General features: G+C 47.9%; 8 protein-coding genes across 8 annotated transcripts; 4 read left to right on the top strand and 4 right to left on the bottom strand.

Annotated features, from left to right (window-relative positions):
• Positions 1 to 603: 603 nt before the first annotated feature.
• On the top strand, positions 604 to 2,342 carry PGRI_030660 (uncharacterized protein; the record flags this gene model as incomplete). The annotated part of the gene is made up of 2 exons (XM_040790779.1): positions 604 to 628; positions 760 to 2,342. 2 exons carry the CDS (start codon positions 604 to 606, stop codon positions 2,340 to 2,342), a joined length of 1,608 nt encoding a protein of 535 aa, XP_040647732.1.
• Positions 2,343 to 3,959: 1,617 nt separating this feature from the next.
• Positions 3,960 to 5,801, top strand: PGRI_030650 (Glycoside hydrolase/deacetylase, beta/alpha-barrel; the record flags this gene model as incomplete). Its single annotated transcript, XM_040790778.1, has 3 exons — positions 3,960 to 4,500; positions 4,619 to 4,768; positions 5,185 to 5,801. 3 exons carry the CDS (start codon positions 3,960 to 3,962, stop codon positions 5,799 to 5,801), a joined length of 1,308 nt encoding a protein of 435 aa, XP_040647731.1.
• Positions 5,802 to 5,888: 87 nt separating this feature from the next.
• Positions 5,889 to 7,045, bottom strand: PGRI_030640 (mRNA splicing protein PRP18; the record flags this gene model as incomplete). The annotated part of the gene is made up of 2 exons (XM_040790777.1): positions 5,889 to 6,081; positions 6,138 to 7,045. The coding sequence occupies 2 exons, from the start codon at positions 7,043 to 7,045 to the stop codon at positions 5,889 to 5,891; spliced, it is 1,101 nt and encodes a 366-aa protein (XP_040647730.1).
• A 309-nt stretch (positions 7,046 to 7,354) lies between these two features.
• PGRI_030630 (SAP18 family protein) lies at positions 7,355 to 8,176 on the top strand (the record flags this gene model as incomplete). The annotated part of the gene is made up of 1 exon (XM_040790776.1): positions 7,355 to 8,176. The coding sequence occupies one exon, from the start codon at positions 7,355 to 7,357 to the stop codon at positions 8,174 to 8,176; it is 822 nt and encodes a 273-aa protein (XP_040647729.1).
• Positions 8,177 to 8,984: 808 nt separating this feature from the next.
• On the bottom strand, positions 8,985 to 9,497 carry PGRI_030620 (NADH:ubiquinone oxidoreductase, subunit NDUFB4; the record flags this gene model as incomplete). The annotated part of the gene is made up of 4 exons (XM_040790775.1): positions 8,985 to 9,038; positions 9,115 to 9,230; positions 9,387 to 9,422; positions 9,479 to 9,497. The coding sequence occupies 4 exons, from the start codon at positions 9,495 to 9,497 to the stop codon at positions 8,985 to 8,987; spliced, it is 225 nt and encodes a 74-aa protein (XP_040647728.1).
• Positions 9,498 to 9,907: 410 nt separating this feature from the next.
• Positions 9,908 to 10,785, bottom strand: PGRI_030610 (glutathione S-transferase; the record flags this gene model as incomplete). The annotated part of the gene is made up of 3 exons (XM_040790774.1): positions 9,908 to 10,263; positions 10,316 to 10,701; positions 10,748 to 10,785. 3 exons carry the CDS (start codon positions 10,783 to 10,785, stop codon positions 9,908 to 9,910), a joined length of 780 nt encoding a protein of 259 aa, XP_040647727.1.
• Positions 10,786 to 12,898: 2,113 nt separating this feature from the next.
• On the top strand, positions 12,899 to 14,356 carry PGRI_030600 (glycosyltransferase family 4 protein; the record flags this gene model as incomplete). Its single annotated transcript, XM_040790773.1, has 1 exon — positions 12,899 to 14,356. The coding sequence occupies one exon, from the start codon at positions 12,899 to 12,901 to the stop codon at positions 14,354 to 14,356; it is 1,458 nt and encodes a 485-aa protein (XP_040647726.1).
• A 147-nt stretch (positions 14,357 to 14,503) lies between these two features.
• On the bottom strand, positions 14,504 to 15,547 carry PGRI_030590 (2-hydroxyacid dehydrogenase; the record flags this gene model as incomplete). The annotated part of the gene is made up of 1 exon (XM_040790772.1): positions 14,504 to 15,547. The coding sequence occupies one exon, from the start codon at positions 15,545 to 15,547 to the stop codon at positions 14,504 to 14,506; it is 1,044 nt and encodes a 347-aa protein (XP_040647725.1).
• Between the last annotated feature and the right edge of the window lie 1,107 nt (positions 15,548 to 16,654).

Raw genomic sequence — 16,654 nt, 5'->3', positions numbered from 1 at the left:
AAAACGGGATCAAAAACAGAAATCATGATATCGCCAGTTATCTGACGTTGAAGCCCATGTTCCCCGGGGCGTCGCAGCCTCATCCATTTTAGGAAGTTAGGGCTTAGGGCCTTGATAGATCTGGGGGGATATTCCAATCTAAACTACATCGGACATTTTTCAATATGTACAATATGTACAATATGTTGTGCATTCAAATATGGTCCATCTCAAACTAGAAATATGATGCTATAATGATGGACGCCACAATTCCCCGGCAAATCCCCCCTCGGGTTCAGTTTCCTTCATGTTCATTCGGCAAAATGGGAATTTCTTGACATTTCCGGTCTTCTTCTCCCCCCACTTGCGGCCACTCCGCTTTACCAAGGTTTGTCAGCGTCTGATTATTGATCGAATACGAAGTTCCCCCCATTTGTCGAGGACATTCAATTTCCTCTTGAATTACCTGGACAAATGTTACAGTCCCTATGGCCTTGCTATCAACCTCTGGTGAGAAGGCAGTGTGACAAGGATCTCCTACTCTGATTGGACCTTTTCTTCCTGTCACATGCCTATACCAGTATGCCATACGCTGCACCACTTATTTGATACATATCGTTATTAATGGAGGTTGATACTATCATCGTCGGTATGTCTATCATGGTTGATGTCCCATATGAAGGCCATTTGGGACTTTTGCTCTGCTTGAGCCCCGCCGTCCCAACCCCGCGCCATTTGAAGTCCTTGTGAAATGGCAACTGATTGAACCGATTTCACCAGGCAATGGGCCGTCTGCCATGATCCTTTCATACATCCTTCATGGACACATCCCTTTCTACTCATCCGACCCTCCACATCCCGATCATTTATTACACGCCAAGTTAAAAGCCGCCCCAGAGATTTTGAATGCCGATGTGAACTCTCTTACAGCACACTTCTGTGCCTCACGCCTATCATACTCGACTCAGGCCCTTCCCGTGAACGTGTTACTCGACACACTTGTACGGCCAAGTGTTGATGTGGATGAGCCCGGCTGCATCTCAAATATTGATTGGCGCTCACAGCCTGAGAAAGCTGTTTCACATCTTGTTTTTGGAAAGCCCTTAAAGCCTGGAGGCCAATGGACAGAGGATCCATGGGGGGCAAACTGGGATATCCAGACACTGAGTTATGCGGCAATGCTGTCCTTGCCCGGGTACTCCTTTGCCGACCATCATAAGAAGACCACGGGCAAGGACCTACCGTCATATACCAGGCCCACGCGGCGTGAGATCGCTGACTATTTTTCCGCTTATCCAGAGGCTGTGCATATCGATGATGTGTTTCGGTGTGGGGAAGAATTGAAGGGCATTTCCCGCACCGCTACAGGGTTTTACGTGCGTTCTCATAACCTCCACTGCAAGCGCCTAGTCCTGGCAAGTGGTATCTTTTCCGAAATCTTGACACCGGAGCCGGTTTTGTGCCCATTACTTGAGACAAAACCCTCGCCTGACGTTCCACTACTCGTTATTGGATCTGGCTTCTCCGCTGCGGATGCCATCATCTCCGCCTCCCCTAACCAAAGAATTCTGCACATATACAAATGGTCTCCGAATGACCGCCCATCGCCTCTCCGGGCCTGCCACCAGCAAGCATATCCTGAGTATGCTGGTGTCTACCGTCTAATGAAACGAGCTGCCCTCACAGCCGAAGCCGAAGCCGCAGGTAAAGACCAGCGGCCAAAGTTCCGACGCGCGACTTCAACGCCATTCCTTGAAAGCCGGAATTGGGAAGACATCTATGAAGGCCTTCCTAATGTTGAAGTGACAGCCGTGGAAGTTCACGGCGACTTGGCGACGGTTACATTCCGCCGCCAAGATGGAACTATTTTCTCTCGGCCCGTGCGTGGCCTCGTGTATGCTGCTGGCCGGCGAGGCACGCTAGATTATCTTGATCCCGAGCTCCGCTGTGAAGTGTTGGGGCAGGGCAATCAAGAGAACGCAACAGTCACCGGCCAAACCCTCCGTGCGAAAGCAATTGAGGACCTCGAGGTCGCACCGGGAGTTTACATCATCGGCAGCCTGACTGGAGATTCTCTGGTCAGGTTCTCCTATGGTGGGTGCATCTACACCGCTGGACATCTGATAGATGGCGAGCGTGATAGCCGCAGCGTCTGTAGTAGTCTCGAGTCATCTCCCAAATTACATGGGTCTTCGCTTTCCGTTATGAACGGCATGGATGGGCACCTTGTCTTCCCGACTGGCGATGCATCGGACCTGACTCGTGAAGACACCTTCAGCAAAATGTCAACAGTCACAAACCAGTCTGCTGTACGTGGCTGGTGGAAAGCATTCTCACGCATGTGGAATGATCTTACACGATGAGTGTTCTCGACAAGAATATGTTGCATGTATACCACGATCTCAAATGTAAAACTCTAGAAGTGCTCTTATAAAGACTCATATCTTGTCTCATCTATTTTATTTTGATGATTTTATCCCTTTCTTGCTCTCTTAACCAAACTCTTTGATTGCCGTTCAAAATCAAGTCTCCATCAGAAACACCACTGTAGAGGCATTACAAGGCTGCAGAAGTGTCGAGCTATTCTTATTTCCTTCAAGCGAATGAAAGATACACCGGAATTAGTTTCCAATGGTGCGAATTGACTCATGTGGTACATACCCGTCAACTGGAACTCCCGAGGTCCCGAGGTTATCCAGAGCTTTCCCAAAAGGGTAGGGCTTTCCATCTGTATATAGCGCTAGTCCCAAACAGGAAAGGCGGTGATGTTCCGCATGGAAAGCTCGGGGCCCTCCGAAGCTTAGATTGCTTATTTACATATTTTCATCCATGGCTATTTGCGCATTTTATAGAAGCATACCTGAGCATCAAATTCAAGCTGAACCGAGGCAACGAAGTCTGTTATGTTAAGTACCCGCTTCTTTCGTACCATGTTTCAATTCCTTTGATACATAACTACTGCCGCCAGAAGCCCAGTTGGCTGTCTTCGTCACCAGAATAGTTAAGCATCTGACGCCAAAGATTGGAAAGTCTCCGATCGTGTCATCCGGATTCCTTCAAGTGTGATGTCTATCCTGATTGTATTGTGGTTAAAATCTTGCGGATGATTTTATATGGCTGATGCCAGAAGGAATTAATATCTCGCGGTTTGAAGAGCATCATCTCAACGTCGAATCGAACGAGCAGCAGATGCCGTCCAATTTCGGTGGAATGAAGTGCCATGGGTTATTATCAGCGATGACAAGCTGCAAGTCAATCCGGAGAAAACCTTCTACCAGAAATGTTACGCCGTCAAGGTTGATACTGCTATTCCGCTGGTGACTCAAAGGGGAATGGCTGAAGGATCAGCTAATTGAACTGGAATGAGGACAGAGTCGGTGGAGGCGTCGCACAGCCTATTCCCTAGTAAACCCGATGAGGTCACTGAGGCGGTTCGGCATGCTGCTGGGGAGGTTGCTTGATTTTGGTTTATAATGTGTTGAAATTCTATGTTTATTTATTCACAAATGCGCAGTGGTATCATATAGTATTAGGAAATTCTATCAGAGTAATCAGATTGGTCTATGATAATTGTAAATATACTTGATATATAGGCGAACATCATGCAGGAACTATCTCGTAATAATAATGCACTTATTTACAGGGCTGCCTTGATAAAAGGCATATATTACATCACGATAATTGAGTAGTTGAATGGTCAATGTTGTTCTGTTCCTTCAATTCCGTGGCCAAAATCTGCATGAAATGGCTTCTTCCCCTGCAATTCGGTGGCAAGTGAGTCATGGTTACATGTATAGAAATATGTCTAGGTCTGGGGTGATGCTTACCAATTGTCTCATTGTTATAACGGTGAAATATACTCATTTTGTGTTCAATATTGAAGAGAAAGTACATGTAGTGTGGAAGTATAAAAGTCCCAGCACCCTCGGGTGACATTGACCGCTACCGTTCCTAACCTGACTTTCTCTCTCTCCAACAAGATGTGTCCATCCAACGACCCAGTTTCAGCCTATGGCTTCACACCTGTTGTATCTTCAGCTGCTGAACTTCTCGCGATAGATCCTCCAACAACACCTGCCCCCTTCATTGCAGTGGCCGAAGTCCCAATCCCAGAAACGCCACTCGCCCAGCGGATCAATGAGTATGCAAAGTCGAATCTCCTAGAGCCAACATACAATCATTCCCTTCGAGTTTATCATTTCGGGCTTGCGATCAAGCGGTATAGGTTTCCCGACTGGGCCTTCACCGATGAAACCTACTTCCTTGCCTGCCTGCTTCACGACATCGGAACAACCCAAAAGAACTTGGAGTCCACTAGAATGAGCTTCGAATTTTTCGGAGGGTTGAAAGCACTGCAAGTTCTGCAGAACCTAAAGCCTTCCTTTGTAGGAGGCGCGGTCGCAGTCGCCCCGAAAGATCAGGCAGAGAGCGTGGCAGAAGCAGTCATCCGACATCAAGACTTGTGCGAGAAAGGTAAAATCACAACTCTTGGTCAATTGCTTCAGCTGGCAACGATCTTTGGTATGTTTACCCTCTATCGGAATGGATTAGCCTGACACAAGATTCCTTGAACTGCGACCAAATATGATCCTCCTCGCTTGTCTCGGCAAATGTAGCCCAACTAACTCGTTGTAAACAGATAACACTGGCTCCTATGCGAATCTCATTCATCCATCCACAATCCAAGATGTGTCCAACCATTTCCCTCGTCTGAAGTGGAGTTCGTGCTTCGCTGGTACCATTCATGAAGAGAATCGGCTGAAGCCTTGGGCACACACAACGACACTTGGTGAGGAAGAATTTAGTAGCAAGGTACTAGGAAATACTCTGATGGCAGCCTATGAATGATATTGTCTCGAGGATTTTAACTGATTGTGAGTGTATCCCCGCATTGATGGCTGGTATGGAGCTCCTAGAGCTCTCAGACACCGACAATCAACATCAAAAACGAAGAGGAATTGAAAAGCACAATGAAATGTGCATTTTAGTCTAACTCAATCCCCAAATTAGCAAAACTGTCCAGTTGGTGTAGAGTGTATAGTCCAAGCTAGATATCTCCCGCAAACTTCGACAAAAACACCTATCCTCCACAGAAGCCAAACATGCTTCAAGCTATCATCACCACTTTCTTTCTCCTCATACCATTTTATTGCATATACAAACCACCAACTCTGCTCATTCGCTATTGTCAACGTCGCTGGCCAGACGTGCTCTTCCGCGTGGATACAAACAAAAGAGTGGTCGCATTGACGATCGACGACGCGCCCTCTATACACACACCTGCAATTCTTCGTCTATTGCAATCGCACAATGCAACTGCGACTTTCTTCCTGATCGGATCTCAAATCCCAGGAAATGAATCTGTCTTGGCTGATCTCGTACGAACTGGCAACGAACTCGCCAACCATGCCATGTATGACGAGCCATCGCGTGCACTCAGTGACGACGTCTTGGCAGAGCAGATGAAAGTAGTCCATGCCAGGATCCAGGAAGCATATCTCGCCGCTGGTAATACAGCACAGCCTGAGAATTGGCTGTTTCGCCCTGGCTCGGGATTTTTCAGCTCTCGGATGAGAACTCTCGTAAAGGAGCTGGGCTATCGATTGGTACTCGGTGATGTGTACCCGCATGACCCGCAGGTGCCATTTTGGAAATTGAACGCGAGTCATATTTTGAGTATGGTCAAGCCAGGGAGTATTATTATCTGCCACGATTGCAGAGAGTGGACGGTGCCTATGTTACAGAAGGTGTTGCCGGAGTTGAGCCGCAGGGGGTACCGCGTTGTCACGGTCTCCGAGTTATTGAAAGAGATCGGCTCCTGATGTCCGAATGGGTATTACAGGCTCTGAATGTACATGTCTTTCTTCTTGAAACGCTATGGGTATATTCGGACACTATTTTCAACATGGCTAACCCATCATCTGCAATTGATCCTCCGGAGGCCAGCGGACTTGAGCAAAGCTCAAGCAGCGCTTGATACTCTGTAGATACTTGCGAGTAATCTCATCGCTCAGAATGTGTGCTTGCTGGTCACTCTGATGCAACTTCTCTCGTGCAGATCGCTCGTGGATACCAACCATGGTCACACCAATGGGCCATGCTCTATAGACATGTTAGCGTTATTTCCAAATTTATCAAAGTGGTTGGGATCAACATACGCTTTACCAATGCTCACTCGTAGGTAGGCATCATTTGCATCGACGTATCGCCGTTGCTGTGCCTTGTGCACGATCTCAACGATCGGTTGTAACAGTCCATCCTCCAGCTCAGCCTTCTCGAAGAGACGGAACAACGGCGTCATGTTTTCGCGTGATTGGATCATGGCATTGTAGGCTTGCTTTCCCTGGAAACTTTCACGCACCGAGATGTCGCGCTTTGCTAGTGCCAGTTCCCATTCCGACAAAACCATGTTAAAGTAAGATCCCAACTGCCTGAAAAGGAACAAACGGCTCTCTTGGTCTTTCGGGATCTTATCCGGGATGATCATCTGTCCACCAGGTACGGGCTCCAAGGTGGTGGGGATAGGTCCATCGATGACCTTCTTCTTGGGCGTTGCGGCCTTTTGAACCAGACGACGGTATCGTCGAAGACGGGCTCCATGATCCTCTCCGAACAATTGTATTGGCGCATTCATTTCTCGTAGTTTCGTAATAAGCTCTTCATCCTCAATATCTTCCTCCGTTTCACCATCGGCTGGGGGGTTCTCAGGCAGATCAGGCAGACCGAGTCTTCGCCGCCGTTCACGTTCTTTGGCTCTTTCTTCTGCTTCTCTCTTTATCTTAGACTCTTCAGCTAGTCTTCGTTTCTTCTCCTCGCGTTCTCGGTTTCGATCCGCTTCTTCTTCTTCGAGTTTGCGCTTCTTTGCCAAGCGCTCTTCACGTTCGCGTGCAATCCGCTCTTGCTCTTGATTGTAAGCTTCAATACGGGCCGCTTCGACATCGCCTCGTCGCATGTATTTCTTTGCTGGCGCTGCGGGGGAAGGTTTTTCGGTATCTTTCGAGGGCTTGGAGGCATCGCTACCCTTGGCCTTGGAGATCTCCTTGGACATCAACGCGGCGAAATCCATGGTGGCGGGGTGACGCAGCTCAAGTTAAAATAAACAATTAATAAGATAGAGTTGTGTTAAAGAACAAAGATGGGGTGTGGAGGCAGAAGGAAAAGAATGTTCTTCCACGTCAGAGAACCCGCAGCTTTCACGCCGCATTTGGGGTTCTCTTCTAGTCAACTCCCCTCAACCCAAAATACACAGAGCATTTACCTTCAAGGGCCTTTATCCAAGCTTTAATCTACATCCAAGCCATCGCATCTTCCATTCTCTTCTGTTTTTTCCCTGTCCTCAGAACTGCAACCTCTGATTTTCACCCTACCATCCATCATGGCCGCTCCGTCACGAGAGGGCCCCAAACCCTCGATCAATCGCCAAACCACTGCACCTTTTCACTTGAAGCTCTTCTACCGAGTTAACAACTACAATCCACTGTCCGATTACAGCATCCCCGCACCCCCTCGCCGCGGAGGACCGGTCAGCGGACCAAATGCCATTCGTTCAACATCACCCGTCGCATCTCCAGCGCCACTCCCACCACATCTGGAGATCTACACATGGCAATCATGCACACTTCGGGAGCTCTCACAGCTTCTCACTTCTGCTCTACCGTCATTACTCCCTGATCCTCCCGTGGGCACCCGTCTCTGCTTCCGACTGATTTACCCCGACGCGCGCGGTGCGGCAATGGGCGGCCCTGATGCGCGTGGCCGATACTTGAGCAGGGATTTAGGTAGTGTTATTGTTGGTCCGAGAGATAGTCCATTGCGCGCAGATGACGACGAAGATAAGCAGGAAGCACGACCTCGCCCTGGCGCGCTCCGTTTCCAGGGCTCCGAAGCCGATAGGCCTCTGCAGGATGCCCGGTTCATCGTTGGAGACTACATTGAATGCGCAATTCTCCCGCCTCTCGAGGACGGATCTATTGCGCCGGCACTCAATGGCGCGTCAGGTCCGATCCTAGGACCCAGGGGTGGAGGTGGTGGCATGCGCGCGTTCCGGGACAATGGCTACCCTCGTGGGCCTGGTCGTGGTGGTCCTCGTGGAGGCGGTGGTGGTGGACCTCCCAATATGCCACGAGGTGACTGGCATCGTGGTGAGCGATTGCCTGAGGGTGGGCGCGGAGGCCGTCGTGGATGGGCACCATATTGAAGAGCACAAAAGGAAAATCCAGTTTGAAAGCAAATTTGTCAAAAGGGGGCGATGAATACCCATGTCGAGGCATTGTATGATTATCTAGTTTAGGGCCAATGGAATCAGCACCATCAAACAAATACAAAGAATAGTGCCCCTCAGCATTCGTGCGCTGTGCTCTAGCATTGCTCAAGAGGCCACGATAGCTCCGTTTTACAGCATTTTAACAATACATACTCCCGCAGGAAAACCTACTTTATTAAACTTTCGAGGATTTCTGCCTCTTCAATCGCCACAAGTACATAGCTAGGAGTAACGCCCCTTCATGATATAGCTATGTATACTTTGGTAACTATATGCGATGTCCTTATATTCTATAGGACTAGAGCATATCAAGTTACAAAGCCAAATAGTCATTGTTATAATTTTTCATAATTGCTTACCAGATATTACCATGACCTGGCGACCTGGCGAGTAAACGCCTATAACAAGTCCCCTATACTAACATGCAGCCACTAAAATGGAAGACGCTCGTCTTTCGGGTAGATACTCCAAGACTGTATGTTTGTCCTTGGAAGTAAACGGCAAGTTTCATGACGAAGTCAACAAAATAAAGAAATCCATGCGGTATATGCTTGTAATAAAGTACACGGCCCACGCAACGAGCACCGGCACAAAAGGAAAGAGTTATCGAACAAAATCCCCTCGACACACGAGTATCCCCAACATCTCCGTGTGTAGTTTTCCATGTCGCGTCATGTCACAGTCGCTTCTCGGGGGTGGATAACAAAACGGGAATTGGATTATGGAATTCATCGCTAAAGATCTACCACTCGGCGATGGTATCTCCCCTGCGCTTTCCACGGAACTCGAACTTGCCCTGCATATTGTTAGCGCATGTTTCACCGCGGAATTGGACCACAATCGCAATCCGACCACGATGGGTTCTTCCATACCTCGTACTTGTAGGCGAAGTAAGTCAGGATGCCGGGGATCACGCCCATGTAGACGAATGAGAGCATGGCATGGCGAGGGGTCCAGCGCCAGTACTTGTAACGGTTGGCATTGAGTTCTGTGGGTCCGTTAGTCAATCTTCAATCGTACATATATCGTGTCGCGGGGTGCTGATTTCGGGAGAGCTGCTTCAAATAGCTCGTATGTATGCTTGTGCAGCGTAATATGCGAGGTTCATCCGGAATCCTGGAGGATAGGGTTGGGGGACATGTACCATAGTATTTCTGGAGGGCCGGATCAAGGATCAGGGCTGGACAATGGGTTAACAATTTAGGCCACTGCACTCATGGAACTCTCAAAACTCACACTTGCTAGGACCAGCCATTGTTGCGGGAAGCGTTGAAGCGTGGACACAGAATCGACAACGCTTGTGAGCGTTTCGGGATTGAAGTTGAAGGTCACATGATGATGAATCAGCGGAATGACGTAATCAGTTTTTCTACCTAGGTAGCCCTGGAGGCATTGGAGGTACTATTTAAACCAAAATAGACTTGTACATATATTGCATAGATGAAAACATGCACCTCATTGTGTTCCTATCTCTATTCATTCCTTCTTATCCTCGTAGCATATTCTCATTATTGATGTCTGGTTGTGGAGGTGTGCAAGCATATCCGGGATCATCCGCCAACCAAATGTCTTCCATATCTCAGCACTCACGCAACGGGGTATAAATAATACCTGAGGTCATTGATAATTTACAAAAACCATTGCGCCTTTTCCCTGGCCTCTGAATTACATAGAAGCTGAGAACTTTCCCTCAATCTCCTCAACCTTCTTCGTGGCACGCAGGTACCCCTCATTTCTCTGGAGGCGATTGGCATACGCGACAATAAGAGGGTATTTATCCTTGTTCTTCTCCTCCTTCAACATGCGCATGTTAACAGCAATGACTGGGAAACTCAACATGATATCGGCAGCTGTCAGCTCTTTGCCACAAATGAACTCGCCACCATCGGGAGATGTGCGGAGCTGTTCCTCGAGGAACGCAAGATTCCCTTCCACATTGCGGGTCAGGAACTGATTCTCGACTTGTGAGGCAACAATGTTGGTGATAGGTCGAACAAAGAATGGAGGCGCGTTCCGAATAGCTGTTGAGAATGTCAATAGTGCTTGCGCTATTTTAAAGAAAAGCTGACTTACAGTCGTTGACCAGAGTCATCACCAAGAAAGGCATCAGACTACCTTCCACATAGTGCATGAAGTAGCGATAGCGCATCCACTCCTCGGTCTCCCCGCCCACTTTGCCCTCGTTGCCGGGAGCGTACCGTTGTGGTACTAGGGTCGGTCGCGCGCTACTAAAGTGGTCACAGAGATATTCCACGATCGCGCCAGACTCAGCCAAAACTAGCGGTTTTTCGGCGCCCGGTGCCTGGATCGTGATCAAAGGCGACTTGCCCAGCGGATGAACCTCCTTCAGCTCAGCAGGGGCGAGCTTGTCAGCGCGGCGCTTGAAGGTCTTGAGCTCATATTTCAACTGCAGTTCTTCCAGAAGCCAAAGGATTCTGTGACTTCGAGATTGCTCGAGCCTATATGAGTTAGCATGAGTCTGAAGATACTGGGAGGGAAGCGTACCAATAAAGAGTAATCTTGCAACCTTGATTATTGTCCATAATGTTATAGTGTAATATAATATGAAATTAAAGAGGAAACTAGGACTTTTAAATAACCTGCACATAAATGATGTCAATGTTGACCCGAAGCCGAGGCTTCCAAGTTTTACCTCCCAGAAGGGATAAAGGGCCGAGATCTTCGTACTTTGAGTTTTCTTATTATTGAACACGATAGTCACATATGTCTTGTGATGCCTTTTGGCTGATATTTGGTCTTTTGAGGGGTCTTTTGGGTGGTCTCAGGCATCATTCTATTTATGTGTCAGTTATATAGGTCGGCAGAAAAAGGAAAAGGCATAATTTCTGAATGGACTTTTCTAAGTATAACATTAGATATCTAATTATATCTAGATGCGAGCATCCCAAGGTTAGTATACGTATTCTACAATTAAATGCGAAGATATACTAGACTACTATGGATTTCTACCATGATCACCCAAATTGCATGGACTAGCCTAGTCAGAATTCCATCTAGGTCTATATTTTACTACTCCCAATTTCCACCTGCTTTTCGGAGGCCTATGCACATCGATATTCGTACTGCCGAGGCTTGATCGGCTGTATATAAACTAAGAATTCGGTGGGTAGAGTCGTTCTACCTATCGCGGACAAGGAGTTACCTAGGAGCCATGACTCCTTTTGTAAATCGATTATATTACAATTGCCTTTTCAATACTGCTAAGTGTGTAGATACATGTGTTGAGCCGAACAAGGGAGAAGACACAGCAAGAGCAAAAGGCCGATAGTTGTTACAACCCACCCCTGGACTGGCGAGTTACACACTAGGCCAAAAGACCACTATACCTGAGCATTATGCTCAGATATTCCAGGCTTCGATATATATATAGTGTAGGACATGACAATAGTTCCTAGTTTCATACCATCTATTCACTGTCTACATGTAGCTACAGAAATAAGGATTTACCTTTGCGGAGAATACACACAAAAATCCATTCCATTCTGATAATCAAACAAGGCCCCGGGGGCACTTTCTCATATCTTGCATACTATACAACGTTAGCAGTATGGCAACACCTCTCATCCAACTCGAGAAGCAAACCCTAGAGGGAGAATCGTGACCAGGGCCACTATTTGGTATCAAGGGCATGAGCAGGCACATAGACGGCATCGGTAATATCGAGATATTCATTAACGGGCCGGGCAGGAGTACCACCTGGCAGTGATGAAGCCACCTCCCGGCTGGTGGCACCCTGGACAGCACCCTGACTGCCGCCACGGCCGGGACCACCAAGGCCACCACCAGGCGATTGATGCCACAGCACCAACACCAAGGTATTTGAAGATTCCTTCCGGGCTTAAAATTGTCTGTCCGTCCGTTGATATACCCTAACGGGTTTGAAGTGTCCAAAGGTATCGAACATTCGCAACGTATCTAAATCCCAGCAACGAAATTCTCAAAGAGGAACCGTAGTTAGGCACCATGTTCTGAGTTCATGTTAGTGTAATTCGTAAGTAGAAAAGTGCACAGAATGTGGATAGGGGGATACCCACACAGCTTAGCTTCGAGTGCAGAATAGTTGTGCGTTGTAGCAGAAGCTGGAATATATACAGGTTAAAAGTCATAATTACCTTCCTAGGCCTCCAGGGATAATATTAACAATGGTGAACTATAAAGAGCTCATGAGGGTCAGAAGTATCGGTCAGAAGAAGTAGATTTGAAACTTGAATTACAAGCCAAGGAATCTACATAATCTATATAATCTATAAGGGTATAATTATTGGAACTTAAAGCTTGCCTTCTCGTCTATGTTTGAGAAGTCAAGGGTTTATCAGGGAATATAGTTCAAAGCATGATAAGAGGGATAATGAAGCTTTGTCTTTTGATGCCACACCCATAATGATTTATCCCCCGCATCCAAATTCAAATTGTGCGTCCCAAAAGGTCGAACTGGTGCACGCGGCGCATCGTGAACTGCGACTGGCCACTAAGCAACGATCCTCGGCGAGCAGTTAGGGCACGTGCATAGATCGGCGTATAGTTCAGACCCCGTGTACTTGAATATCTCGAAGGGTTGACCTTTAAGATAAAGAAATCGGGTTCAAAACAGGTTCGCGTTCCAAGACTACTCAAATATCAGGTTCATATCTCAAAATGGCCGAATCCACACCTCTCCTCTCTTCGGAGGGCGTGAAGGGCAAGGGTTTCTATCTCGACTTCCCCAGTATCCTGCGTGGTAAAAAGATCCTCTTTGCTACAGAATCATGGGGCCCTGTGAACGGAGTGAGTCGCACGACGCGCAGTCTGGTCGAGTATCTGCTTGACAACGGGATGGAACTTATTCTCGTCGCGCCCAACTTCAAAGGTCAACCCAAGCAGAAGACATGGGAGCGCCGTCTGCCTGGATGTGCACTGCCCTATAATCCGGATCTCACAGTCGTCTATCCGTTCCATTTGAATGATCTCTTCAGCAAGTGTTTCCAGCCAGACATCATCTACCTCGCCAGCCCGGCCTCACTTGGTTTCCAAATGCTGTTGCAAATCCGCCAACTGCGGTCGCCTCCGCCGGTCGTACTTAACTTCCAGACAGATCTGTCCGCCTATGCGGAAATCATGTTGCCGGCACCGTTGGACAAATTCGGCGTATGGCTCCTAGCATCAGTCCAGGGATTTCTGTTCCGCACCCGCGCTGTACACACCATCTTTTATCCGTGCTCTGCGATCCGCAAATATTTGGAACGTGCGCATATACCGGTCGATCGACTCGTTCAGCTAGGTCGTGGTGTTGACACGCTTCTCTTCTCGCCGACACAGCGGGACGAGTTATATCGCCGTCATATTGCTCCTCATGGCGAAATCATCTTGATATGCGTTTGCCGTATCGCCCCAGAGAAAGGATTTGAATTCCTCGCGCAGGTCGCGAAACAGCTAGCCGCAGACAAGCTACCATTCAAGCTGCTGATTGTTGGCGGGAATCGCAATCTGGATATTGAGAATAAAGTCCAGCGCCTGTTTGACGGTGTTCGAGACCACGTCGTCTTCACTGGGGTTCTCACTGGGACTGCATTGTCTCGTGCATATGCGTCTGCCGATTTGTTCCTTCATTGTTCTATAACGGAAACTTTTGGGTTGGTGGTCCTAGAGGCCATGGCCAGTGGTGTTCCTGCCATCGCGCGGGATCAGGGCGGGCCCTCTGATATTATCCGTCATGGACAAACTGGTTATCTGGTTCCGCCGCATGATCTTGAGGGTTTTGTTCATTCAGTAAAGGAGATTTCCCTCGACCCAATACGGCGAGCAAACCTGGCGGTGGCGGCACGTCAGTACGCGGATGATACCACCTGGGAGAAGATCAACTGCCAAGCAGCGTGGCAAATGGCCGAGGCATTGTCGTATACCGATCAGGAATCGCAGGGTTCTCGGAGAATTCCTCGACCCGGGCTAATTGGATGGGTCTTTGAGCAGCTTTGCCTACTGCTTGCTGTGGGGATTATCTATTTCATGTGGTTGATATCTGTGGTTCCACTAATCGTTCATGGAAATCATTTCCTTCCCAGAGCAGGACGAGCTGTTCAGGGTCAATTCCAGGGCACTCGTCCATTGCGCGGTTGAAATGTATCCCGGTATATTGATACCAGTCAACACCTACATAATTAATATTGATGAATGATATCTTGGTTAAGAAAGTGTTCGGTTTAGTACATTGGCCAAAATATCAATGCATGGACGCTATATCCATATATATTTCTCAAACTTCCTTTACAGTCTCACCGGTTCTTTGTCAAGCGGAACTAATAAATGTCCCTCAGTGACCAGGGAGTTCTTACAAGAGACGCCCGAGACGAAATTAGAGAGATTGCCGAGTGTGACCTCAGCAATCTCCTCGAGGGCCTCGGTCGTGAAGAACCCTTGGTGACCACAGATCAGGACATTATGGAAGGTCATCAGGCGCATCAGCAAGTCGTCCTCAATGATCTCACCGGAGTGATCGTTGTAGAACAGTTCGCCTTCAGCTTCATAGACATCCAACGCCAACCCACCCAGCCGCTTCGTCTTCAACGCCTGGACGACTGCCGTGGTATCTATGAGTCCACCACGTGAGGTATTGACCAATAAAGAACCCGGTCGTATGAGCGCCAATGTCTTTTCATTGATGAGATGCTTCGTGCTGTCCGTGAGAGGACAATGCAGACTAACGATGTGGCATTCTTTCAGCAGGGTATCGAGATCCACTAGCGTGCCGTACTGTCGGAACTCTTCGCCGGCAAAGGGGTCGTGCGCAAGTAGTCGGCACCCGAAGCCGTGGAAAATGCGTGCGGCGGCAAGCCCGATGCGCCCCACGCCGATGATCCCAACGGTTTTGCCATGCAGGGTATTTCCCAGTAGACCTTCGATGTTGAAGTTACCTTCGCGTACACGATTGTATGCGCGGTGAGTCTTCCGATTCAAGGTTTGAATCAAAGCCACGGCGAACTCGGCCACGGCTTCCGGAGAGTATGCCGGCACATTCGCCACGAAGAGGCCTAGCTCCTCGGCAGTTGCGAGGTGGATATGGTTAAATCCCGCGCAGCGGAGCAAGATGGCACGGATCCCGTATGCATGGAGGGCTCTCAGCACAGGCTCGTCTAGGGTGTCGTTGACGAAGACACAGACTGCATCGCAACCTTGGGCTAGGGGTACGGTTTCCTCAGATAGAGCGAAGGCATGGTACTCGATGGTACATAGTTGCGGAAAGTGCTGATCTCGCACCTGATCTAGGTAGGTGCGATCGTAGGATTTGGCACTAAAGACGGCCAACTTCATGATGGCGTATGTGTTGTGATGAGGGTTTGGGATGTGTGAACTATAACAAAGTCATGACGACATGGTTGATGACTGCAAGCGGCCTCTCCAGGTTACTCCATACCCCAGATCTCTGTAACCTCCCGCATTTGAAGATATAGGTAACCTAGAGATCTTAATGGGATGTGGCATATAGGACATACTCCGTGCTCCGTACTCGGTAGAATATGTACAACATAGGTGGTTGGCTTATGCGCATATTCTGAAACCAAAGCAATTTCTCAACGGTTCGTATAGACAGTCTATACGGAGCCTCTAGGGCTATTAAGCCTATTACATACAATAAACCTTCGAAATGCCCACTTCCTTCTGTTCCTTCTGGATGATTACCTTTTTTTATTTATTTAATTTATTTCATTTCCATTCTCCACGAGTTGATTGGATATTTCCATCTCAGACTTCCGCGGGGCTCCGACCCTTGATGGATGGGGAACCAATAGGATGATCCAGATGTAAATGCACCAATCATAACTCGATGATAAGAAGAGACGCCACGAACAGCCTGATTGGTCACTAGCTTCATACTAGTAAACCTAAGGATTTCCTTGCCTCTTTTTTTTTTTCGTCCCGTTGTCTTGGATTTACAAATGTCGGTATATTTATTTATTTTATATACGGAAGTAAATGTCGTTCTAGGTAATTACTCCGTTATGTTGTTTTTTTCTAGAATACTATACCGAGTATATAGAATAAATACGGAATAGGACCCGTTGCGGAGTGGAGTGCCCGCAAAAGGAAACCTGTCACGGCTTCATAGAAAACCGGTCTGAATAAGAAAATAGCGGTCAAAAGAAAGCGTTAAGATCTTATACCGTCTAGATTATGATTTCATATCGGGGAACTAGATTGAAAAAAAGTACGTACAAGGGTAAGGAGTTGGAGTACGGAATATGTACATTCATGTACGTGGAAAAAGACGGGCTACTTAGTATTTAGCGCCTACTTGGCTGCGGAAGTGTAGTACCGCTAAGTACCCAAAAGTAGTAGGGAAAGACATAATTCCAACGCTATAATGTACCGTGAGGTAACACTATCACAGAGTAGTATAGCAATCCTTCACCTCCTTTC

This window comes from Penicillium griseofulvum (assembly GCF_001561935.1).
Source record: "Penicillium griseofulvum strain PG3 chromosome Unknown contig_80, whole genome shotgun sequence".
NCBI lineage: Eukaryota > Fungi > Ascomycota > Eurotiomycetes > Eurotiales > Aspergillaceae > Penicillium > Penicillium griseofulvum.
The sequence above is the reverse complement of the archived record's forward strand: the minus strand, read 5'-3'. Positions and strand labels throughout refer to the sequence as shown.